The 26642-nt window shown below is 40.5% G+C and overlaps 1 protein-coding gene across 1 annotated transcript in view; it reads right to left on the bottom strand.

The window, feature by feature from the left end:
* Positions 1 to 26642, bottom strand: part of LOC145350293 (ras-related protein O-RAL) — a 59041-nt gene that overhangs the window by 2851 nt on the left and 29548 nt on the right. The window contains exons 2-3 of the mRNA XM_080199478.1: positions 23021 to 23185; positions 16503 to 16711 (exon numbers count right to left, since the gene is read on the bottom strand). Of these exons, the coding sequence (XP_080055604.1) occupies positions 16503 to 16711; positions 23021 to 23134 (323 nt within the window). The 5' untranslated portion in view covers positions 23135 to 23185. The remainder of the gene's footprint in view (positions 1 to 16502; positions 16712 to 23020; positions 23186 to 26642) is intronic.

The following is a 26642-nucleotide window of genomic DNA, read 5'->3' on the forward strand; positions in this document are numbered from 1 at the left end:
CTACAATATTTAAGAGTAAAAGTAACCACAAACTTATTTTCAGTGAAATGTGCTATTTGATTGCCAAAGGCCTCAAAACAAATGTGAAACAGTCCAGGATGGCTAACTTAAGGAAATTAAACTGGGAGTGTGCTGGGCTAAGAATAATAACATCCATAGACTGTAGAAGGAAGCCCATCGAGTTTGCACCAACAACAATCCCACCCAGGCCCTATCCCCATAACCCCACATATCTACCCTGCTAATCCCCCTGACATTAAGGGAAAATCTACCACAACCAATCAACCTAACTTGCACACCTTTGGACTGTAGGAGAAAACCAGAGCACCCACAGGAAACCAATGCAGATATGGTGAGAACTCCATATAGTCACCCAAGGCCAGAATTGAACTTGGGTCCTCTGGCAATGAGAGGTTGTAGTGAAACTCTTAAAATCTTAGAAGTTATTTAAAAATAGTAGTGACTGAAACGCAGTCAAGACAAAATCAACAAAATAAAAATTCAAGATACCAGAGAGAAGCAAAGAAATGAAACCTTTGTGCAGAATTGTTAGGTATAAAAACAGACAGGACAAAAAAGATGCAAAAAAATTGTCCACTGATCAAAAAAATGCTCAAGGTCTTGAGTGATGAACTTGTCAAGACTGACGGAGGACATCTGTACACCTTTTAAACAGGCTTGAGGGGGAGTTGGGGAGATAGCAGTAAATTAGAAAGACAAAAAAAAGTGTCCTTTTTCAAAAAAAATGTTAAGCAGAAGGTAACTACAGACCCAGACTACTTCATTAACATGTACAACACTGGAAGTGATCAGGACTAAAATGTACAATAATTTTGTAAACAGCAGTCAAAATGGATTCAAAGAGATAAGGCCCAAAATATTGAACTTCCTTAACTTGCCTGTTGAAGTAGTGACACCTTAAGAAAACCCAAGACTCAGATTAGAGAATGGAAAAATTGGTAGTGGGGAGAAAAGTTAAAACAAATCGGCAGGGAGGATGTGGAAATTTTATTTTTAGTGGGGTGCTCAATTTTTACTGTCATTGCTTTCAGTTTAGACTCAAAACATTTGTTTCATCGATATAACCAAAGAGGTGGCTCAGGAAATGATTTATTCATTAGTGTCACAAGTAGGCTTACATTAACACTGCAATGAAGTTATTGTGAAAATCCCCTAGTCACCACACTCAAGCACCTGTTCAGGTACAATAAAGGGAGAATTTAGCTTGGCCAGTGCACCTAACCAGCACACCTTTTGAATTGTGGGAGGAAACTAGAGTATCCAAAAGGAAACCCATGCAGACAAGGGGAGGATGTGCAGACTCTGCACAGTGATCCAAGCCGAGAATTGAGCTCAGGTCCTTGGCACTGAGAGGGAGCAATGCTAACCACTGTGCCACCAATTTGGATAAAATATTAAGCAGGTAGGCCAGCAAACAATATACAGTAGTCAAATTAGAAAACATGTAACAAAATATTTCCCATTATTGCATTAGCATAGAAAGAAATGAGAATGTTAAATTTTACATAAAAACAGAACAAGTCCAAGACTGAAGTGCAAGTATTAACTGCAGAAACTAAGGACCACAAATTGATAGATCAGAGTCAAGGCCCAACTTGTCCATGCTGCCTTTTACACCCTTAATTCCAAACTCCCCAACATCACTCTTGATTCCACTCTGCTCAAACAGGCTACAATTTTCCCAGCTACCCTCAAGTTACATGGTCCTTTCAATCAAATCACCCTATCCAATGAATTTCTTTAAGGCATGAGAAATCAAAACGAATAATGTAATCAATATTTGTTAGTTCACAAAAATATTAAAGCAAACAATCGATTTGTCTTTGGATAATTTAGCAATAAATACAAGAATCACACCAATTATCCCTTCACTGGTCATTTTGTATTACCTTGGACTTGCACAGCAAAAATGTATAGTTCAACCTATAGCACAAACTAAACTTGGTCCACAGGTGTTTCTCCTAATAAAGCCATCTAATCCCACTTCTATTCTATAAAATTCTCTACTGGCACAGTTCTAAAACCAGAAACAAAATTGTTCACATTCATGATGTCATAAAAAAGTTATTATGCATTTTGAGAGCCTGATGTTTTTTTTCCAGCTGTGGATGTTAAATCTGAATTAGGGGAAATGTACATGACAGGATAAAATGCAATTCTAAAATTTGCATCACCAAAGAAAGTCTTTCATCTGTAAGCAAAGGAACAGGCAAACAGCCCATTCTGAAGCCTTTGCTACACTACCACAAGATGCACACCCTATTGTTCAGTGGCACAGTGAGTCAGTCCACAAATACACATTAGTTCTTAAACATTTAATCTGTTATAAACAGAGGTGCACAGCGTGGTAAACCACTTGTCTAACAACTGGCAATTCATTCTATAACCATGGGTGTGGTCCATTTTCCACTTGCTGACTTCTGAGAGATTATAGAGCCATGGGTTACAATTAAACACTACAGTGCTGCATTGCCAAGTACATTAGGTACTATGTCTTTACAGGAACAGATTATAGTTTCTGAACAAGAAAATGGAATTAAATGAAATCTGAATCCATATATTTAAAACAAACACAAAAAGGGTGGTGAATCTCAGAATTCTCTGCTCGTTGAAGTGGAGGCTACCTCGCTAAATATATTTAAGTCACAGGTAGATAGGTTTTTGATAGACAAGGGAATTAAGTGTTATGGGGAGAGAGCGGGAAAGTGGAATGATCCACTTCAGACCAGCCATGATCTTATTGAATGGCAGGGCAGGCTTGAAGGGCTAGATGGCCTACTCCTGCTCCTATTTCTTGTGTTCTTAAAAGGTGAGTCTCCAAGAAAAATAAAAGTCCATTGGGGTATCCTGCATAGTGATGTAGTAGAGCATGAGAGGAGTACATGGACTTAGTCTGGAAACCATGCAAGGCCAGGTTTGATACTGGTTTTACATTGCTGATTCAAATAGCAAAAGATCTGCCACAAACATTACAGATCCATCTCAGGAATTCCTATTTCAATAAGAAGTTTGAAGTATATTTCAACATGAAGGGGATTTTCACAGTAAATGTAACTCTACTTGTGACTAAGTCATAGGAGGTTTACAGCATGGAAACAGGCCCTTCAGCCCAACTTTGTCCATGCCTCCTTTTTAAAACCCCTAAGCTAATCCCAATTGCCCGCATTTGGCCCATCTCTGTATACCCATCTTACCCACTTAACTGGCTAAATGCTTTTTAAAAGACAAAATTACACCCACTTCTGGCAGCTTGCTACAGACACTCACCACCTTCTGTCTGAAAAAGTAAGCTTTAAACTTTTTGAAAAGACTTTGATTTCAGGCCCACTCTTCTCCTTCTCAGTAACAATCTTGTTACTAATGGAGTTACGATCACTGACTGCAAAATACTCCCCCATTGATACTTCAACCTCTTGCTCAGCTTGAAATCAAATCCAGGACTGCTCCCTCTGTCATGGGACTTTCTACATATTGGGAATCAAGTAGATAAGGTAGTTAGGAAGGCATATGGTGTCTTGGCATTTATTGGTAGGGGGATTGAATTTAGGAGCCGCAACGTCATGTTGCAACTGTACAAAACTCTGGTGCGTCCACACTTGGAGTATTGTGTGCAGTTCTGGTCCCCACATTATAGGAAGGATGTGGAGGCATTGGAGAGGGTGCAGAGGAGGTTTACCAGGATGTTGCCTGGTATGGAGGGAAGGTCCTATGAGGAGAGACTGAGGGATTTGGGGTTGTTTTCGTTAGAAAGAAGGCAGCTAAGAGGGGATCTTATTGAAACATATAAAATGATCAGAGGTTTAGATAGGGTGGACAGTGATAGCCTTTTTCCTCGGATGGAGAAAACTAGCACGAGGGGGCATAGCTTTAAATTAAGGGGTGGTAGATATAGGACAGATGTCAGAGGTAGGTTCTTTACCCAGAGGGTGGTGAGGGATTGGAATGCCCTGCCTGCTGCAGTTGTAGATGCGCCTAGTTTGGGGGCGTTTAAGAGATCCGTGGATAGGTTTATGGATGGAAAGGGATTGGTTTAGGTTAGAGGGTCATTGCTTTAATTGGTCAGCGCAACATCATGGGCCGAAGAGCCTGTTCTGCGCTGTAACGTTCTATGTTGGCTTAAAAGATTCTCCCGAACCGCACTAAGAATTCCACTCCCCCTCAATCTTTCACACTGATTACCCCAGTTAATGTTGGGGAAGTTGAAGTCTCCTCACTATCACTATCCTATTACTTTCACATTTCTGAAATTTGCCTGCATATCTTCTTTTCTATTTCTCTCAGGCTGTTAGGGGATCTCCAGAGCACTCCCAATGTGATTACTGCTCCTTAGTTTTTTTTCCATCTAATTTTGGCTGTGCATTTCCCCCTGAAACCTAACCCCTCAACAAGAGCACTAGCAAACCTCCTTGCAAGGATGCTGGTCCCACTTCAGTTCAGGTGCAACCTGTCCACCTTGTCAGATCCCACCCAGATGTCTCAGAAATCTAAAACCCTTCCTCTTGTACTACATCTCTAGCAAAGCATTCATCCGAATTAATCTCCTGGGTGGAATTTTCTTGCCACAAAACTGGAAAATCCCACCCAGGGTCAACTAACCTTTCCATGGTCGGTCCCCCATGACTCAGTAAACAGTAAAATTACTATTTTAACTGTGCAGTGTAGTTAGCACAGTTTTGTTTTTAAAAGGGGAAGCAACAAAAAACCTTAATTATATTGTGCCAAGTATCCTAAAGACACTTCACAGTTATAGTGCCTTATGTCCTAAAGGCACTACAGATGCTTTTTACTCAAGGCAAACATGGTAGTTAACTTGTATGAAGACAAGTTCAGTTAGCAGCAAATCAGAAGTGAAAAGTTGATCTGTTTTTGGTGGTGTGGATTTGAAAAACAAGGGGTGAATTCACTGCTTCTCAAATTGCTGTCTTTTTTGTTGCTTTTATCTAAAAATCTTCATATTTAGATACCTTCATGATTTCTCCCTTCACTATTTCCTCTAAAATATTGTATTTGCATAGTGCTTTAAATGTATAAAACATCAAGCTACTTCACAAGAATATTAGGAAGCAAAATATGACACCAAACCAGATAAGGGAGGTCAGAGGGCCAAAAGCTTGGCCGAGGAGAGCACTTTTTAAAGGAGTACCTTATGCAGGAAACGGAAGCAGAGAGATGGCAAAAAGGAGTTCTAGCGTTTAGGGCTCAATAAGGTGAGGGATACCTCCATAACTAGTGGTCAGAATGAGAGATGAAAAGCTGTAGCTGAAATCAGCATGGAAGGATAGTGCACAAAGGAACACAGCAGAAAGCAAAAGAACGTTTGAGAAAATGTGAACACATTCTGTTATAGCTGCTCATGGTAGATCTACTCTTCTAAAATTGAATAAGCTTGTCAGCTATTGGAATTGCAAGTCAGATTCAAGCATGAAAGCACCTTCATTTCATTGCTATTAGAAATATACTCAGTTTGTGTCCTACAACCGAATTGGCAATCCAGCAATCCTGAAATCCACACTGGGCAAGAACCCCCGAAAGAAAACAAAAATAGCAGATTTGTATTTCAGTTTAATACTTTACTGATTAACCAAAAAACGCAAGGGGAAGAAACACATTTACAAGATATTAACATTTAGATATTGTATACTTTATTGATGGGTGAACTGGGAAATCTGACTCTTCCTTGGTTTGATTCTTTATTCTTGCTCTCCAAGGCCACCATTATGGATCCCAGCTTCCCTCCAGAGCTGTTAGTGCCCACAACAATCACTCATCCCAGACAGCCTGGTTTACCAACACCATTATTTGGCGTGGCTTTACTAATGGCGTACTGCTGTGCATTAACCAGCAGAGGGCTTGCCAGTGTCAGGGAATTTTGGGTCAACACAGTAAAAAGTCTGACAACACCAGGTTCTGGGTCAGCCAGAGAAACCTTTGGCTCCTGTTTTAAAAATGCTGCTCCAATTCATGTGCAAATAATCCTTGTAACAATTGTTACTGGAGAAGCTGCAGAGAGAAATGCAATGAAAACACCTGACACCTCAAATAAAAAAAAATCTTGATGCTTTTGGTCTCTAAAATTAAGAAAACTTTTCAAAGTAATAGGTGACTGGTGGGTAAAAAGTGTTTGTCAGACATCCCTTTTACACATCAAAAAAACATGCATTCATGCTAGTGTTTCTTAACTGTTCCATTACTGACTTATGATTCAGCACCTTTCCTCCTCACCTGCTGCCTTCATTAGTAAACCACTGCATTAGTTCAGGTTTAAAAGCTTCATCTGGACTGAAGAGGTTATATTTTCTTAAAAGAAAGTGAATATCCACATTGCGCCTATTAATTTGATTGTACTGGCAGTTCAATGGTCAAAAATGCTCCAATTACCAATTGCTCCAATCCATCCAATTATTACAGAACAATTTGTTAATAAGGTTTGGTAGCTTTAAAACAGATTTTTAAAAAGCTCCTTCATATGTGCCTAAAACAGGACCTTTCAGGAGTTGCAAAGCCATCCAGGGCATTAAAAAAAGTGATGCCTTATGGCTACCATAGGGACAAAAAAAATAGGGAGTTCCCAAAGCCTCCCGAGTTATCTTTTCCATTTCTGCAGCTGACACCTTGAAATAACTAAGATCTAGTTAAGGACATGTCATAACCAGTCAGGATTACAAGACTGGGATAATTTGTTTAAATGAGGCTCATATGTAATACTAGCTGTAACATGTTTAGTAGGCAACACCTGTACAGAGTGGACATCGACAGACAGAAATCTACATTCTTAATCGATTTGTAGCTGCAACGTTGGTGATCCTTCAATGGTTATCTTATTTTTGCCTACAAAAAAGGAGTATCAACACAAATCAATTTGCTCATGAGATCAAAGTAATAGCAAGTATTACCAGTACCCAGGAGTGTTCAAAGTGAATAACAATGCACATATAGTTGAGTACTTAGTAATTTCTTATCAGTAGCATGGAAGCTGAATTAAGCACTTTAAGATAACACATGCATGACATCACCAGAAGTGACATTGTTGATCATTCAGACAGATAACTGCGCAGAGTAGGTTTGCAGCCTGAACACATCTTCGTAAAGCTCTTAGTTTGTTAAACCTCTGGCCTCCTAGCATCAATCCTGTGGACATAAAAACTGGCAACAAGGATGTCAAACAATGCTTGCTCGCCACCTGGGAGGAAACAAAAAACAACCACCACATGGTCAAGAAAAAAGGGACTTTGAAAAAAAAAAGAGCTCCCTAGGTCCTCCAGACAATAGGCCTGGTGGGCACCAGGAATAATTGCTCTGCCAAAGCAATTATATAGAACTAGGTGTGTTCAAGAAAACAGGCAAGCTCAGGCTGTACCTAGTTTCAAAAGGGAAAAGCAAAGTGGCTGCTGAAAAACACATCACACTGTTCCACAGGAAGAAAGTAGTGGGAGCTTTGGCACCATGGGATTCTTTGACAAATGCGAAGCAATTGGACTCCTATACAGGGTGGTTTCACCTTTTTTAAAAAAGCAAAGACACAAGGGTTCCCACATTCATAAGCATAACAGAGAGGGGGTTGGAAACATTTAATCTCGTCAGGAGTGCAATACAGCCAGTGAAACCAGACACCAAAACAGGTTGAAATAGTGTGCTTGCAAAATTTCCACGATTTGTCAAAGTGTAATTTCAGATTTAACAAAATGTCATCAAGAGGGGGAAATCAATTGCACAATTTGTGGCTATATTGAAAAGGCTGCTGCGTATCACGAGTTTGGTGATACATTAAATGATACAATCCAGGACGAACAGGTCTGTGGTCTGAGAAGCAAGGCAACACAGAAATGATTGCTAACCAAAAGTAAGTTGACTTTTCTGCTGCGTCAATAGAACTGGCAGCAAAAGCAGCTTAGCAAGTTTGAATATGAGGATTCACAAGATGTCAGCTGAAGTGACACCTCAAGTTTTGAAAGTCAAACTCAAAACACAGACTCACTTGTCTTCACACATCTGCAGCATGACATTCAGCAGTGGAATGCAAGTGCGAGGATACTGTATGCGGAAGTTGTGAAAAAAGGAGCAGTCACATCAAGTGCACATGTTGGGAGAAAATGCATGCTTCAAGCAAAAGGCAAGAGCAGAATAAAACGTCAGAACAAAGTGTCCATGCTCTGCAAAAAGGGCAACAGAAGCTATTCTGATTGCAGTCTGAAGATGAATTGTCACTAAATATGCTAGCCATTGCTGGCATGATGGACAGATACTAAGTCGCTCCACTACCTGATGGACAGCCAGTAAAGATGGAAGTGTACACTGGGGCAGCAGTCTCTTTGGTGCCAAAGATCACATGCCCCTGAAACCTCAAGTGTTGAAGATGTACACTAGTAAAGTGGTTCCATTGGAGGGCCTCATTGATGTAGCTGTACAACTAAAACAGATGGCAGATTTGTCCTTACACACAGGACAAGGCAATTATCCAGCATTAATGGGTCAAACATGGTTGTAAAAGATCAGACTAAATTGGGCCAAAGTCAAATCATATGATTAACGCAGAATCAAGCTGTGCCAAAATTCTGAAGCAACACTTATTTTTGACAGTGAACTGGGAAGTATGAAAGATATCCTCAGTGAAGATGATCAAAGGGATTCAAGCAAAACACTTGAAGACAAGCGAGTACCCTTTGTTATCAGACCAAAATAGAGGTGGATTTGGAACGACTGGTGAAGATGGGTGTTTTGGAACTTGTCAATATCAGTAAATGGGCTACATTATTTGTACTGTTTCTCAAAAAAGGATGGATCTGTAGACACTTCAAAGTCACTCAATTCAATATTGTATGGGGAACAATATTTTCTACCTTGATGATCTGTTCCCAGGGGTCCAACATTTTAGCAATATCAACCTAAACCAGGCATACCTACAAAATGAATGTGCAAAAGCTTCTGATGATTGTGACACTTAAAGGGTTGTTTTAATACCCAAGATTACCATTTGGCATCAATTCCGACACTGGATTCAACTTAACCTGCTCAAGATTTGGTCCATTGCTCAGTGTTGTTATCTGGATGACACTTCTGGTAACTGGTAAAGACAAAGAACACCTTCAGAATTTGGATACCACCCTTCAAATATGCACCGAGTCCATAAGGACAAATGTCTGTTTTTCCTGTGTTCAGCAGAGTATTTGGGGCAGATGAATTATGCCACAGGTGTTCACAAATCTCTCTGAAGGTCAATGTTATCACAGGAGGGACCTGTACCTCAATGTTAACCAGCTGTGACCCATTCAGGATTACTGAATTACTACAAAATGTTTGTTCCAAATTTGTGACCCTTTTAAAACTGTTGCATAACCTGCTGTGTCAAAAAGTGGAAGTGGTTGGATCAATAACACATCTGTGCAAGCCAAGGAGGAGCTGCTCAAATCAATAACCCTAACACATTTTGATCCATACCTATCCCTACAGTTAGCTTCTGATGCATCTCCCTATGGTATTGAAGCTTTGGCATCTCATTTTGCTGTCAGGGGAAAAGAAATCCATTACTTTTGTGTCCAGAACATTGAGCAAAGCTAAAAGTAACTATGTACACATTGAAAAGGAAGCCTTAGGGATTATCTTTAGAATAAAAAGTTCCCAGACATTTCTATACAGAAAGGAAACTCACTAACTGAACAACGATTTTTGGACCACATGCAGGAATTTCAGAGACAGTGAGCAGAATGCAAAGATGGGCATTGCTGTCGCCAGCATGTCTACCATTAAGTATTGTCAATCATGCCTTCAACGTAATGCCAATGGGCTTTCCCCCAACTATCACTACCAATCTCCAACAGTTCGAGCGAAGGCATTTTCTGCTTTGAACTGTCACTTCATAACAAGTGAAGGACACCAAGAGTGATCCAATACTCTTCAAGGTATTGGACATGGTGTTTCAAAGCAAGACCTTAGGAATAAACCCTGATGTGAAACCGTTCCACAAGCAAAGGGTGGCGTTATCTGTACAGGCACAATGTCTCCTTTGAGAGCTGAGTGTAATTATTCTGCCTCCATTGAGATGAATGTTGAACAAATTACATGAGGACAATTGTAGAATTGAGAGAACGTAAGAGATAGCGAGGAGCTACTTTTGGTGGCTTGGATTGAATGCAGAAAACAGGAGGAGAAGACTGGAACATGTTCTTTTTGCATAAAGTTGCAAAAACTGTCACCATTAGCACTGCTGCACTTTGAAGAGGCTTGGCAATGGCAACATCTCAATAACGCAGGACCTTCTGAAGGACACATGTTCCTAATCACAATCGATGCTCAAAGTGACCAGAAGTCACCATCAGGTAAGACAATTCAGAAGTTAGAAGAAAACTTTAGTAGATTCAGTTTCTCTGGAGAATTGGAGAGTGATAATTCATAAGAACATAAGAAATAGGAGCAGGAGTAGGCCATCTAGCCCTTCGAGCCTGCCCCGCCATTCAATAAGATCATGGCTGATCTGTTGTGGCTCAGTTCCACTTTCCCGCCCTCTCCCCATAACCCTTAATCCCCTCTCTTATCAAGAACCCATCAACCCGCTTCTTAAAAATACTTAGCGAGGCAGCCTCCACCACTTCTACGGGCAGAGAATTCCAGAGATTCACCACCCTTTGAGTGAAGAAGTTCCTCCTCAACTCTGTTCTAAACCGCCTCCCCTTTATCTTGAGGCTGTGCCCCCTAGTCCTACTGTCTTTTTTGAGCGGGAAGAGTCTCTCCACCTCTATCCTATCCATCCCATTCATCATCTTATACGTCTCAATGAGATCTCCCCTCATTCTTCTAAACTCTAACGAGTACAAGCCTAGTTTATTCAGCCTCTCCTCATAGCTCAATCCCCTCAACTCCAGTATCAGCCTAGTAAACCTCCTCTGCACTCCCTCCAGGGCCAAAATATCCTTGCGCAGGTGCGGCGCCCAAAACTGCACACAGTACTCCAGCTGCGGCCTCACCAATGCCCTATACAGCTGCAGCAAGACCTCCCTACTTTTATATTCAATCCCCCTCGCTATGAAGGCCAGCATCCCATTCGCCTTCCTGACCACCTGCTGCACCTGCAAGCTCATAATTCATCTGTCAAGAATTTGAAAGTTTTTTGAAGAACAGCATACAACTATATTAGGTCTACACCATACCATCCTGCTACGAACAGACTAACAGAATGTTTCATGCAAATGATGAAGCACAGGATAGGCAACCAGGAAACAGTTCATTGACCAAACATCTGAACCAATTCCTACAGGTACAGGAATATTGTTCACTCAACAAAAATTTCTCCAGCATTACTACTGAAGGCATCTGACTTATCAAAAGTAAAGAAATCCTTAAGCAACAAGGTCAGATTGAAAGGCAGGAAAACAAAGCAAAACAGTCACTTACCCTTGGCAGCAGACAATGCTACAAGAGAAAAATTGGTTCCTGCCAAGATCATAGCACAATCCAGACCTGTCTCATAGGCCATCCAAACCTGAGACAATGTCATCTGGAGGCAGCATACAGGCCAACTGCTGGTGGGGGAGAACTCTTACACAAGTAGAACCTGCAATAAGTCCAAATCCAACTGAGCCGAGTTCTGATCTGAACCTTCCTGAAAACCTGACCACAATGAAACTGATTGGGGAAAAAACATCTCAATTGCTATCAACTTTTAGTCACAACATTGATACTGCTCAAAACCACTGACATTCATACAAAGCTGAGGTTACAACTGGGGCCAAGCAAAAGGCCCACAAGAAGCATGTGACTGAGGTTTGCTGACAACCAGAGAACGAAAACCTCCAAAATCACGTGACTTATTGATCATTGTTCATGTTATATTTGTTTAAATCTATTGGGGATATTTGATTTAAAGGGGGAGGAAATGTTGTAAATTTAGTGATTTATCAGCAGCATTGAAAGTGAATTGAGCACTTTGCATGGTTGAGCATTCATGCAGGCGACTATGCAGAATAGGTTTGCAGTCTGTACTGAACACATCTTAAAAGTTCCTTACTTTGTTGAGCCTCCGTGGCCTTCTAGCATCAATCTGACAGACAACACATCTCCCAGCAACATATTCAAAAGCTGAGAGCAGTTTCAATTGACTAAATTTGTACCCATATATTTTGTGGATGCAGGAGAAAACTGAAGGAAACAAAAAAAAACACAAGAACCATTTCATAAGTAGAACCTGCAGTGAATCCAAAATTCAACTGAGCCATTCATTAACACAGTGCTCCTAAGATAATGCACACATTATAAAAAAAAGACATTAAAAATGCATTTAAAAAGCACTCATTTCTTAAGGATATAATTTCCAGAAAATGCAGAATAGATGACAAATATTTATTCATAATAAAAATGAGTACAAAGTTGAACTTCAATGCAATAAAGCACAATTATCTACAAAAATAATCCAAATGTGTTTCTGTTTTGAGGGGGACAGAGTAAAAGGGAGATTGTATGACATGAACAGCAGAAGATTACATGGCAATGTTATAAACTTGACTCAAGTTTTCATGGGAAGTTACCACATTGATATTGCAAAAAGGAAAGCTTGAATAAATGATAAAGACACAGCTCAAAAACACATCCTTTGCCAATAGCAAAGCCCAGCTGTTTTCAGAAGCATAAAGATACTGTGGGGTTTGAAAAGTATTAGTAATGGGGATTTAAACATGGATAAAAACTGGCATTATGGGGCCAGGAGCAAATGTTAGTCATGAAGGACAGTGTAGCAGTTGTGCAGGACTTGGTGCAGGCCAGGATATGGCACCACAGTTTTGAATCAGTTAAGTTCACAGCATGCATGAGGGTGGCTGGGCAGGAGAACAGTGTGCAGGTGACATAGAAATTAGAAGGGGCAGGTCATTCAGCCCTTTGTGCCTGCTTCGCCATTCATTTTGATCATGGCTGATCATAAAATTCAATATCTTGGTCCTACCTCCCCGCCGCCCGCCTCCCCCCCCCCCCCCCCAAACACCCATATTCCTTGAATTCCAAGAGCTATATCTAATTTCTTCTTGCAGAATGGTAGCACAGTGGTTACCACTACTGCTTCACAGCACCAGGGACCAGGGTTTGATTCCCAGCTTGGGGTCACTGTCTGTGCTGAGTCTATTCAGTGTCTGTGTGTATTTCCTCCAGGTGCTTCGGTTTCCTCCCACACTCTGAAAGACGTGTTGGTTAGGTGCATTGACCAGTCTGAACAGGCGCCAGACTGTGGCGACTAGGGGAATTTCACACAACTTCATTGCAGTGTTAATGTAAGCCTTACTTGTGACTATTAAGTAAATCACACAACAGATGAAGGTTCAGTAGATGAACCAAGATGGGAAAAGAAACAGGCAATGCCATAAAAAAGGTAGGAGCAAGCTGTCTTCAGTGTGCAGGATAGGGGCCAAAAACTTAACTGATGCCCAGAAGTATGATCAGGGAGGGGAATGAAATCAGTAGCAATGATATGGAGTCAACAAATGAATCTCAAATCAAAAATTTGTTTTAAACCGATTTAGAACAGATAGTTGGAGCCAATATCACACTCAAAGGCCACTGGTTCATAACCAAATTCAGCTGAAAGCAATTATATTGATATACATCACATCCTGTATGTCTATGAGTAATGTAATCACATGCAAATGCATTTGTAATAATTCGCTCACCTACATGCAAGGAGCACATTTCTAATTTGTATCAATTCCAAGGATGCTGCTTCAGCTATTAAAACAGCCAAAACTTAAGTGGAACAGGTCCTGCCTTTTCAATTTCAAATGTTTCACATGGAGTAATTAAAACTTCAAATTTATAGTTTGAACATCTTGATTACAATGCTTCTTTTTAATAAATGAAGACACTCATGCCATTATCTGGTTATGGAACATAACTAAACAATAAGTATTTTCCTTGTGCACGAGTTTGTTCTGGAATTTAACAGGATAAATAACCCTTTGTTATGCAACACCAGTTTGATTCATTAGTAATAGCACACTTGCCTCTGAGATCAAGCCACAGGCTAAAAACTTGAACATAATGTACATAGAACGCTACAGCACAAAACAGGCCCTTCGGCCCACAAGTTGCACCGATCATATCCATGCCTACCAGGCCATAGAACAATCTGCATTAAATCCCGTGTACTCATCCAGAAGTCTTTTAATAGGCCCCAGCAAGTTTGCCTCTACCACCACCGATGGCAGCCGATTCCACTCACTCACCACCCTCCAAGTGAAAAACTTACCCCTAATATCTCCTCTGTACTTGCTCCCCAGCACCTTAAACCTGTGTCCTCTCGCAGCGACCATTTCAGCCCTGGGAAACAGCCTCCGAGAATCCACCCTATCTATTCCTCTCAACATTTTATAAACCTTTATCAGGTCACCTCTCAACTTTCATCTCTCCAGGGAGAAGAGACCTAGCTCCCTCAACCTAAGAGGAGACTTCAGTGTGTACTGAGTGTTGTGAAGTATTAATTTCGATGGACGAGAGAGATTCTATATTCAGAGGGGCAGGGAGTTCCCCTAACCAATACTCACCTCTTAACCATTAACACGAACCATGTAACAACTTCAATAGTTCAGACAAGATTACACAAATCCAGTACTTTGTCACATACTGTCCAAGAATTATTAGGAGCTGGTGACATTTTTTTACCCAACATGAAAATAGCTTTACACAATAAAGATCCAATGCGCCACTAATATACCTCCATCCAATCTGCTACACAAAGATGGTTATAAAACAGAGCTACTAGAAAACGCAGGCAGCAACAAGCATTGAAGCATGAAGTGGACTGGTAGGAAGGACAATATTTGATCTTGAAGTCTATATAAATGTTTTCAACATCTGCCATCTTTAGCCTGGGGCCTGATCTTTAAAAAACCTTTTGAACTTCAATGCAGAGGGCATAGTAAATCAAAGGGAGTAATTGTAGCGCCTGGAAAATCTGAAATCAATTCAGTTTATTTTCATTCAGGGTGTTTGCAGCAGGCAGCTTGTCAAGCTTGGTTTCTTGGACAGAGGAATTGTGCATTACACCATGCAAATGTGTGCCAATAGCTTAAAAAATGCTGAACGTTGTCTATTGAGAGGGGGTAGAGAATTGCATAGTCCTGACAGTAGTGAAAAATGTCGAGAGAAACAATTAGGGGCCCAAGTAGAAAAATAGAGGACTGCAAAAACAAAATGGAGATGGGCAGAATGTATTCCAAAACTACATAAAAAATGTAACTACTTTAGGAAAAAAGATGTGCAAAGCCATTATGCAAAGATGTGCGGTTTAGGTAGGTTGGCAATGCTAAATTGCCCTGCAGTATCAGGGGGACTAACTAGGGTAAATGCATGGGGTTATGGGGACGGGGCCCAATTGGATTGTGGTCAGTGCAGAATCAGTGGGCTGAATGGCCTCCTTCTGCACTGTTAGGAATTCTATGATTCAAAGGATGAAGTTGGTAGCAGGGTGTCACAAGCCAATGTTCTATTTAACCTCTGTTTGCTGCCTGTACTGCATGGTCCCTTTAACACTGATGCAGAGCTACATAGCAAAAGAAAACATCGCTAGTGCACTGCACAACACATTGCCAATTCCTGCAGACACCAATCTTGAGAAAATTCTGCACTGCCATCAAGGCTTCTCCATTTATTCTCTCAGTCTGTATCATATTCTCAAGAGGGCAAAATTTCAGAAGAAAAACATAAAACATTACTATTTTTTGTCTTTGAAAGCACTATATCAGAAAAGCAGCAGCTCTTTCTTCCAACAGCAAGTTTAACAATGTTCCGATTTGGTAGGCTACTTGGTTTGGACCAGTTAAACTCTTACCACTGTGCAAACTTGAAACACCCCATGCCATCTGAATTCAAGTTTAAAAAAAGGTATGATAATGAATGGGAACAGTGATCTTCATATAGGGCAAACACATTCTGCATGTAGATTTTGGAGAAGCACCAATCCCTTCCACCAACACCTGCCAGAGACTGAAATGTGGCATGGGGATTCAATGTCAAATATTAAAAAAACAAATATTTGGAAGGGTTTCAACACCTGAGAAAGTCACATTAAGAAACAATGGGGATCTAACTTTCAACTGAAAGTGCAATACAGTTCAGGAAAAAAGATCAAAACATAATGGAAAAAAGAAAGCACAGATAGGTTCGAGACAACTGACCAAACTCCTGAAGAAACAAAATGAGGAGATGTGATGAGAAGGTGGTATGTGATCTACAAAAAATTGATTAGGTATGATCGGCCTATGGGTCCTTTCAATTAGAAGATGCAAAGATTGGGTGAGGATAGAAACATCCTCGATTTTTGAGGAAACAAATCTCAAAAAAACGAGGAAGCAGTAATTTTATACTGCTCCATGGTGCAATGTTAGTACACAACATACAATACTTGCAAATTCAGAAATCCATAACTAATGTTTCAAAGTGGCAAGAAAGATAAAAGTGCTGCCCAAAATCAAATACAAAGTCAAAGCCAGTCACCAAAAAAACCTTACCTAAATTCTACAGTGGCTGTAAATGATTCCTGCTCAGTTATTGAAAAGACACAGAGAAAGCCCTCCCCACTGCGGAAGTAATTATCCCGTATAGCTGCATAGTCTTCCTGTCCAGCAGTATCCAAGATGTCTATCTGGACCTCCTCACCATCCAGAACAACTTTTTTCCTATAACTGTCGGCTTTAGTAGGCTCGTAGTCTTCAACGAACTGAAAGGAAAGATAAAAAGAGCATAATAATAAAATCGAACACATTTGAAAGATTTTAACCTTCTCCATTTTAATATCATTCCTTTTTAGGTGAGGGAATTAGGTTGTTTGCTGGAGTATAGTTTCATGTGTACCTTTCAGGACTTGACTGCAGTGGATGGTTTTATGAGTGTACCAGCAGTAGGCCAAAATTTGTTTTCACCCTTGTACATACCGCTCAAATCCTTCATAGCAAGAGTGATATTTCTGAATAGCTTTATCAGTAACATGAAGTTTGTTATACCTTCCATTCTGCTCCCTTAGAACAACCTGTTTATTTTTTGGGGAGGGGGGAAAGAGAAAATAATAATAATAATCCTAGCACCTTTAGACTGTATACCTTAACTAATTGCTGCCTTAATTTAACCATAAGTAGGGGAAGACAGTATTCAATCCAGTTTAATTGTATGTTTTCATGTTTGATTTGGCAAAGCATGTTGCAATACATACCAACCAGCATGTTAATAATAGGGTTGAAAATACTTTGATACTTGAAGACAGTGGTGCTACTTCAAAAATAAAGCTTTATTTAACAACTTGGATTTAGATAGTGTCTTTCATGTAGAAAATTGTCCCATGCCTTCCACAGGAGAAAACAAGAGTCAATGCTTTGCAGGAGAACAGGGAAAACTAGGCAAAAGCTTTATAGATGTGTTTTCACAAGGTTAAAAATGGTGAAGAAAAGGCAGACACAATTTGGGGTGGATCAACAAAACAAGATGTGGCAGCTAGAAGGCTTTACCAACAAAGGTAGAACAGAAAGGGATGCAAGTTAAGTGAGTAGGCAAAGGTTTGGTAAATAGAGCATAATGTGGAACATGAGATTTGCCACTTTGGTAGAAAGAATAGAAAAGCAGATTGCTTAAAATGAGAATATGCTAGGTACACTGGGATCTTGCTGTCTTAGTACATGCATCATGTAAAGTCATCAATTGCCTGTACAACAGACAATTAGGAACACAGGTGGAATGTTAGCCTTTATTTAAAGGGGGATAGAATATAAAAAGTAGGAAAGTCTTGCTATAGCTGAACAGGGCAAGACTGCATCTAGGAGTAGAATAACAGAATCCTACAGTGCAGGAGGCAGCCAACCACAAATCAAGTCTGCACCAACCACAATCTAACCCTACACCCTACCCCCATGCATTGACCTTAACTAGTCCCCTTGACACCAAAGAGCAATTTAGCATGGCCATCTAACACTGCACATTTTTGGACAGAGGAAACTGGAGCACCTGGAGGAAACCCATGCAGACACAGGGAGAACATGCAAACTCTAGTGACCCCAGCCTGGAATTGAACCTGGGTCCCTGGCACGGTGAGCAGCAGTACTAATCACTGTACTGTGAACAGTTTGAGAGATGTACTCATATCAAACCAGTTGAGAGTATTCACCAAGCTGATTCTTGGGATAAAAGGGGTCGTCTTCTATTGAAAGCTGAGCAAATGGGCCCAAATTCATTGGAGTTCAGAAGAATGAGAGATGATTTTACTGAGACACAATAACAATTGAGACAATTCTGAGGGGGGGCTTGGCAGGGTAGATGCTGAGAGAATATTTTATATAAATAAAGGAGAATTGACAGATTTATTTGCTTTTTGACAGGGAGTCAATTTAGGTCAGCGAGCATAGAAATGATGGACAAGAACCTGAGACACAGGATACAGTAAAAAGTCTGACAACACCAGGTTTAAGTCCAACCAATTTATTTGATAGTACACTCACTAGCTTTCGGGTTAGTCCCTTTGTCAGGTGAATGGAGTGTTCTGGCCTCAGACAGAGCATATAAAGCACAGACAGTTTACAGATTACTGATTAGAATGCGAATCTTTACACCTAACCCGCTGCTTGAGTCTTAAAGTGGCCAATGAGTGGGAGGAGCACTGATCACAGGTTAAAGAGATGTGTATTGTCTCCAGACAGTACGGTAAGTGAGGTTTTGCAAACCCAGGCAAGTCACGGGGGTTACGGATAGTGCGACATGAACCCAAGATCCTTGTTGAGACCGTCCTCACGTGCGCGGAACTTGGCTTTCAGTCTCTGCTTAGCGACTCTGCGCTATCGTGTATCGTGAAGGCCGCCTTGGAGAATGCTTACCCGAAGGTCAGAGGCTGAATGCCTGTGACCACTGAAGTGTTCGCCAACAGGAAGGGAACAGTCTTGCCTGGTGATTGTCGAGCGATGTTCATTCATCCGTTGTCGTAGCGTCTGCGTGGTCTCCCCAATGTATCATGCCTCGGGACATCCTTTCTTGCAATGTATCAGATAGACAATGTTGGCTGAGTTGCAAGAATATATACCGTGTACCTGGTGGATGGTATTCTCACATGTGATGTCATCTGTGTCGACGATCCAGCAGGTCTTGCAGAGGTTGCTGTGGCAGGGTTGTGTGGTATTGTGGTCACTGTTCTCCTGAAGACTGGGTAGTTTGCTGCAAACAATGGTCTGTTTGAGGTTGAGTGGTTGTCTGAAAGCAAGAAGTGGGGGTGTAGGGATGGCCCTGGCGAGATGTTCATCAATGATATGTTGACGACTCCGGAGAAGATGTCGTAGCTTCTTCGCTCCGGGGAAGTACTGGACAACGAAGGGTACTCTGTTCACCGTGTCCTGTGTTTGTTTTGAGGAGATCGGTGTGGTTTTTTGCTGTGGTGCATCGGAACTGTTGATCTACAAGACGAGCACCATATCCTATTCTTATGAGGTAAATACACACCTCTTTAACCTATGATCAGTGCTCCTTCCACTCACATTGTCGGCCACTTTAAGACTTGAACAGCAGGTTAGGTGTAAAGATTCACATTCTAATCAGTAATCTGTAAACCGTCTGTGCTTTATATGCTCTGAGGCCAGACCTCTCCATTCACCTGACGAAGGGGCTAACCCCAAAGCTAGTGAGTGTACTATCAAATAAATCAGTTGGACTTAACCTGGTGTTGTCAGACTTTTTACTGTGTTTACCCCAGTCCAATGCTGGCACATCCACATCATGACTACACAGGATACAGGCAGCTTCAGTTTGGCTATTATGAAGGTAGATGCTAGAAGATGGCAAGAGTTCGACATTCTTTTGGGTGGCTAAAAAAGATGCTGATTTATCTGTTCTATTCCTTTTGGATGAGATGATAATCCCTTATCCATAAGGGAAATTAATCTATATTAGAAGAGGTTAATGGAAGTTTGGACCAAGCCCATCAAGAGAGTGTTCAGTTCTTGGCACCCACTATAAAGCCACCATATCCATACTTTTGGTGCTAAGTAGGGTTAGAGTCAGTGATACTGGAGGTTAAGATGGGACTAGCCAATGTGTTTAAGGAAAGAAACTTTAAACATATTAGATATGACTTGGAAAATGACAAATATTGGAATAATCAGCTGAATGGGGGGGAGGAAAAAAGTACAGTAAAGAAATTTTTAGACACTACTGAAGTATTAAGGGAAGTCATCAACAGAATGACTTTAAATAGAACATATGGCCATTCCTCATCTTCATTTGAGAAATTCTGGATTTTAAAAATACTAAATTGACACTTGGAGAGTTGCACTCAAACATCTGCTGAAAAACCATTATATACACTGCCACGCTATCATAAAAATTATGTTCATTCACAATGCATAATATTATGCAAAAATATATATTTTCAAATCCTAAAAGGATCCTATATAAATGAGACTGGGCCATTTAAATCCAGTTGTTTGTGGGTGCATACAAAGTTATCTCCTTAATTTCACACCAGTGATCAGGCAGACCATAACTGAGGAAATGGTACACAATTTTTTTATGTCAGTAACAGCAGAGGGTGCTCTTCTGAAGAAGCAAATCAAAGCTAAGCCAGCTTTACTGTATAGTTATCTGCTATTGCCTAATGCAGACACCAAGCAAACTGTATGCAAACACTCGTGCCCTCCATATGCAGAAAATTCACGAAAAATGAATATCCCTCTCAGAAGCCATCAACTGTATACTTGCAACAATATAAAGTTACAAGCCAATATATAGATTTTGCTGCAAGTAATGTGTATGGGACACGGGGCACTATTTTACAATCACGTCACGAAAACATGATAAAGACGGGTGTGAGGCTATTAACATGCCTATGTCCACACAGAAGGCCACTTTACTGAAACTCAGGAATGGCGGAGATCCGATTTGTGCCCATAACAGGTGCAATGGCAATTTAAATGCATTTACATGTATTTCAATTGAATTAATGAACTGCCTACTCAACTTTATCAACATTTCCCCCTTTACTGCCATGTTCACCGATCTGGAATCGTGCCAAAATGAAGTTGCTGAATAAATGTCTGAATCAGGTGCTCCAGCGACTGGTCAGAACAAGTTCAGACCTCCTGATGGCTCCCCAACCCGTAGTAGCAGCAGAGACAGTGGGTCTGCTGCCACTCTGCGGGCAGTGTGGGGGTGAATAAGGCAGGGGGGCACTGCTGTGTGCACACATCATCGCTCCTGCTGGTCTTTCCTGGGCCATTTATGGCCTGGGAGCAATCTGACAGGGATGGACTTTTTCAAATTTTTTCCCCCCTAACTGTGCATGTGCAGTTCAGAGCTCCAATTGTTTTGGCCACATTAAGCCCCACCCACAGCATGAATGGGACCCACAATTTTTTTTCCCCAGACTGACTGTATGGGGGTGCCTTACAGCAGATTTCTAAGACAGATCTGAATTAAGCTGAGATTCAGCACTTCGAATGAAAATGGTAAAAATCAGGTCCATGGTGTGTATATACACACTTGTTATATTCAGATTAGAAAATGTAAAGAAAAATATGTCAGGCTGTGCTTATTACCAAGTAATATTAAAAAGTAAATCATAATTTAAAGGCAGAAGCTGACAACATTTAGACACTTATGTAAATAGCAGCTATCGAATGAGAGAGCAGGGGGAACACTCCAGGCAGTTCCAAAACCATCATGTAGAGGACAGGGGTAAAGGTAAAAAAGGTAAATTTACCCTTTAAGGAGAAGAGCTAGTTGGTGGTGAATTAACTAGAGGTTCATCACAACTCAGGCAAGGGGCAAGGTTGAGAAGGCAGGGCCTTCATGAATAACAGGGGCAAGAAGTTATTCAAGGGAATAACTGCTTAGAAAAAGGACAGTAGTTCTGCTCCAAATTTGCTGGTTTCAAGGAAACAGTTTGTGCAGAAGAAATAACATTTCTAAATAGTATTGCAAACATAACCTGATGTGTTCCTTGAGGTTCATGGCAGGATGCAATTTACAGGAGCAGTTTTCACCTTCAAGGCATGATATATGGTGATGGTATGCAGGAAAATTTCAGTATCAATTGTATGCAAATTCAAAAGGACAAAGAATCACTAATTTATGCTTCAAGCTCCTATTGTAACAAAATGTAAAATCGTTCAGATTGAAGGACTAAATATATACACATGCTAAACATTCCTTGCTTCCCTGTTTCCTAACTTGCAAATTTAAAATAAAATGTCTTTCTATGCTCCTACCCAGGTAGCATGGTGGCACAGTATTTAACAATGCTGCCTCACAATGCCATTACAGCTCAGTACAGGCCTTTTGGCCCTCGATGTTGCGCCAATCTGTGAAACCAATCTAAAGCCCATCTAACCAACACTATACCAATATTATCCATATATGCTTATCCAATGACCATTTAAAATGCCCTTAATGTTGGCAAGACCACTACTGTTGCAGGCAGGGCATTCCACACCCTTACTACTGAGTAAAGAACCTACCTCTGACATCTGTCCTATATCTATCACCCCTCAATTTAAAGATGTATCCCCTTGTACTAGCCATCTCCATCTGAGGAAAAAGGCTCTCACTGTACACCCTATCTAATCCTCCAATCATCTTAGAGGCATGTAAAGACCAGGGACCTCAATTCAATTCCAGCCTAGGATGACTTGTGTGTATGGAGTTGGCATGTTCTGTCACTGTCTGCATGGGTTTCCTCCCACAGTCCAAAGATGTGCAGGTTAGATTGATTGGCCACGTTAAATTGCCCTTAGTGTCATGGGGATTAGTGCAAATGTGGGGATAGGGCCCAGGTGAAATTGTCATCTCTGCAGGCTTGATGAGCCTGCACTACAGGATTGTACACATGTATAAAAAGAACAGGCCCCTTTATAAAATATGTAAAGATTTGGTCTACACAGTACTTGATACTTCTACCTGAGGCAACTGCCAAATTGTTGCATGTTATACCCTCTGCATTTGCCATCCCAAATAAATAGATTGCCCTTTAAAAAATATTAGCTTGAATAAGATATTCTCTTACCTCATCATACATGAACTGCAATGTTAGTGCTGACTTGCCTACACCACCACTGCCCACCATAATCACTTTGTGCAGTGCCAACGAGCTCTGATTCTTGTTCTTGTTAGCTGCCATGTTTAGACCAGATTGTCAAATGGATAAGCAGTACTTGATTGACAGGTTTGGCTGTGTATGAAACAAACATTTTGATTAGTTTTTAAACATGAGATTAGGTCAGGTCACTTTTTCTCCTGCCTCAAAACAAACAAGGGGGCAGCAACATTTCAGCTATGTTAATATTCAAGTTATGAAGCAGCACAGATTAGATTCCCTACCATAAAACGAAACTCACTCCTTCATTTCCTCGGGACAATTTTATGTAGTTAAATGTTTTGTTATAGAATGGAAACATGCTGGCATGTTATTTGTCCCAGTTAACTTGGGATTAACCATACAAATGAAGAAGTTCAGGAAACAGAAGTAATTAGTTTACCCTGGTAGTCATGCTTACTTGATCATGCATGCATAGAAAAAAACAGATGAGTTATAAACTAGAAAAGATACGAAGTTTTCAACATAAATTAAGAAAGTTGAGTCCATTTTCCAATATGTACCAGAGAACTGATAGCTGAATCAAGTGGGAAATTCTGTGAAAGTACAAGGATTAAAGAAAATTACAGCTTGCACCAACTATGCTGTCCAACTGAACTAAAATTCCCTACCCTTCCAGGGACCATATCCCTCTATTCCCATCCTATTCATGTATTTGTCAAGACACCCCTTAAAAGTCACAGTGGAAGCAGACATGACAATCTCCCAGCGAGTTCCAGGCACCCACCACCTTCTGTATAAAAACAGTGCTCTTATAATTCAACGCACTTTTGGAATTACAATGGAAACGATCTAAACATTGACTTTAAGGCTGTGCACGTTCTGTTTGTTTATCAAAGACACTAAAAACACTTCCACTATGCAAACAAGCTTTGAACTATGGCTTAACATTATACAATATGACATGTGTCTTTTGTTTTACAATTAATCAACACAAATTAAGTACAGTGGCATATAGCATAAAATGCAGAAATGTCAAGTTATTTAAAATAGTTTATGAATTGAAATGCTTATCAAAATATAATTAAATTAAAATTCTAACTGCAAAAGTGAAGTCAATATTTACTTTAGTGTCAATGTACACAAATTGCTGAGAAGTAAACAGGGAGGCAGGGCTTAAATCGAGATAATTTCTGCAGGTAGAAATTTGAATCACCTACCCATAAAAAGTTTGAAGTAGTGTCAAGGAACAGTAAGTACATACAAGAAATGACAAGTTAAATGCACCTTTGAAATTCAGTTTTTCCCCCCACTGCATTGTAAAATGGTGTTGTGGTGTCCTTCACATGAGAAATGCTAAACCATGGATTTAAACAGCATGGGAGGAGGCCATTCAGTCCATCAAGTCTACACTTCTTCAGAAGAGTAATCTGGCTCATCCCAGTCATCCATTCTTTCCCACAGCCTTATATTTTGTTCCTCCAAACAAATATTCACCCACTTCCCTTTTGAAGGATAACAATGGATCTACTTTTACCACCTGCTTTATAAAAAGCTTTTCTTCCACTGATTCTTCAGCCAATTGCAAATATTCTGGTTACTAAGTAAAAAAAGATAAAATGTTCATAGTCCCAGATGACCATAGGCTCAGGGTGAGGAGCCAGACTGAGAAGGCAGGGCCTTCACTTTTACTGATACTCTATCACAAACCAGCCATCCAACCAACTGAGCTAAACCAAACCCTTCAACTAACCTTTCACCTATTGGCAAGTTTCTCCTTACTCACAATTTTAAACATCTTTATCAAATCTCCTCCACTTAAGTTGTCCAGTTTATCCACATACTGTACACCAGTGATTTTGAAATAGATGGTTCCAAGTGAAAATTAATTGCCAGATTCATTTACTGACAAAGATTCACAGTATTGGGGCAGGGGGGTGGGAAACAGCATCAGGACAAGGCAAGCAAACTGAAAGAAGGGTTGGGATTTTTTTTTAAATACTTTTCCAGTCATTGCCAAAGTCTGAGCAAAACCTATTAATTTTGTATATTTAAAACAAAAAAAAGTAGTGAGGAACTCTAAATGAGATCTGAACAATTTCCAGCAAAAAAAAAAGGAGTCTGAGGAGGTTTACAGCATGAAAACAGGCCCTTTGGCCCCAACTTGTCCATGCTGCCTTTTTTTTAAAAGAAGGGATGAAGCTGGTCCCAATTGCCAGCATTTGGCCCATATCCCTCTATACCCATCTTACTGATGTAACTGTCTAAATGCTTTTTAAAAGCATACCACCACTCAACTGGGTCCAAGGTGATCAGAAGATTCATTGTCAAAGTAGAAGTGACACAGAGACTGCTCTTCAGGCTCACTGAAATTAGTACATCAGCCAAAATGTTAACTTTACTGAATGCCTAAACATTTTTAAACCTTGGGTGACAGAAGTTTCAAGTTATAACCAAATGCTACAGCACAAATTATCACCTCATTAGCCTTGAATTTAAATTAGGAAAACAATTTTAATGATAAGCATATTATTTTGAAACTTTCATAATTAAAACAGGGTACAGAACTTCCATGCAGTAAAGGACACAAATTACAGCACAGGAACAGGCCCTTCGGTTCTCCAAGCCTGCACCATGCTGCCTGACTGAACTAAAAGCCCCTATCCTTCAGGGACCATATCCCTCTATTTCAAGATGCCCTTAAACTCACTACTGTATCTGCTTCCACTACCTCCCCCAGCAGCAAATTCCAGGCACCCAACTCTTAAAAAAAACTTGCAGTAAGAAGTCTCAACACCAGTTTAAAGTCCAACCAGTTTATTTGACAGTAAACCCACAAGCTTTTGGAAACGCTGTTCCTTCGTCAGGTGTGTGGAAAGTTCTGATCAGAGAAGGGCATATAAAAGACGCACATTTTACAGAATACTGATTAGAATGCACAACTTTACAGCTAACCTGAAAACTTGTGGGTTTACTACCAAATAAACTGGTTGGACTTTAACCTGGTGTTGAGACATCTTACTGTGTTTACCCCAGCCCAACACCAGCATCTCCACATCATTAAAAACTTGCCTTGTACATCTCTTAAACCTTGCCCCTCACACCTTAAACTTATGCTCCCTAATAACTGACTCCTCCACCCTGGGGAAAAAGCTTCTGACTATCTACTCTGTCCATGCAGTTCCAATGAGAATGAACCAAGCTTCTCCAACTTCTCCTCATAGCTAATGCCCTCCATTGCAGGCAACATCCTGGTAAATCTTTTTGGTACTCTGAAGCCTCCACATCCTTCTGGTAGTGAGGTGACCAGAATTAAATACTACTTTCCAAGTGCGGTCTAACTAAGATTCTATAAAGCTGCAACATGACTTGCCAATTTTTAAACTCAATGCCCCAACCAATGAAGGTAAGCATGCCATATGCTTCTTGACTACCTTCTTCACCTGTGTTCTCATTTTCAGTGACCTGTGTACCTGTACAGCCAGATCCCTCTGCCTATCAATACTCAACGGTTCTATATTTTCCATCTGTATTAGACCTTCCAAAATGCATTACCTCCCATTTGTCCAAATTAAACTCCAACCCATCTATA

The sequence above is a fragment of the Carcharhinus amblyrhynchos genome, chromosome 11 (genome assembly GCF_965287045.1).
Source record: "Carcharhinus amblyrhynchos chromosome 11, sCarAmb.v2.hapA, whole genome shotgun sequence".
NCBI lineage: Eukaryota > Metazoa > Chordata > Chondrichthyes > Carcharhiniformes > Carcharhinidae > Carcharhinus > Carcharhinus amblyrhynchos.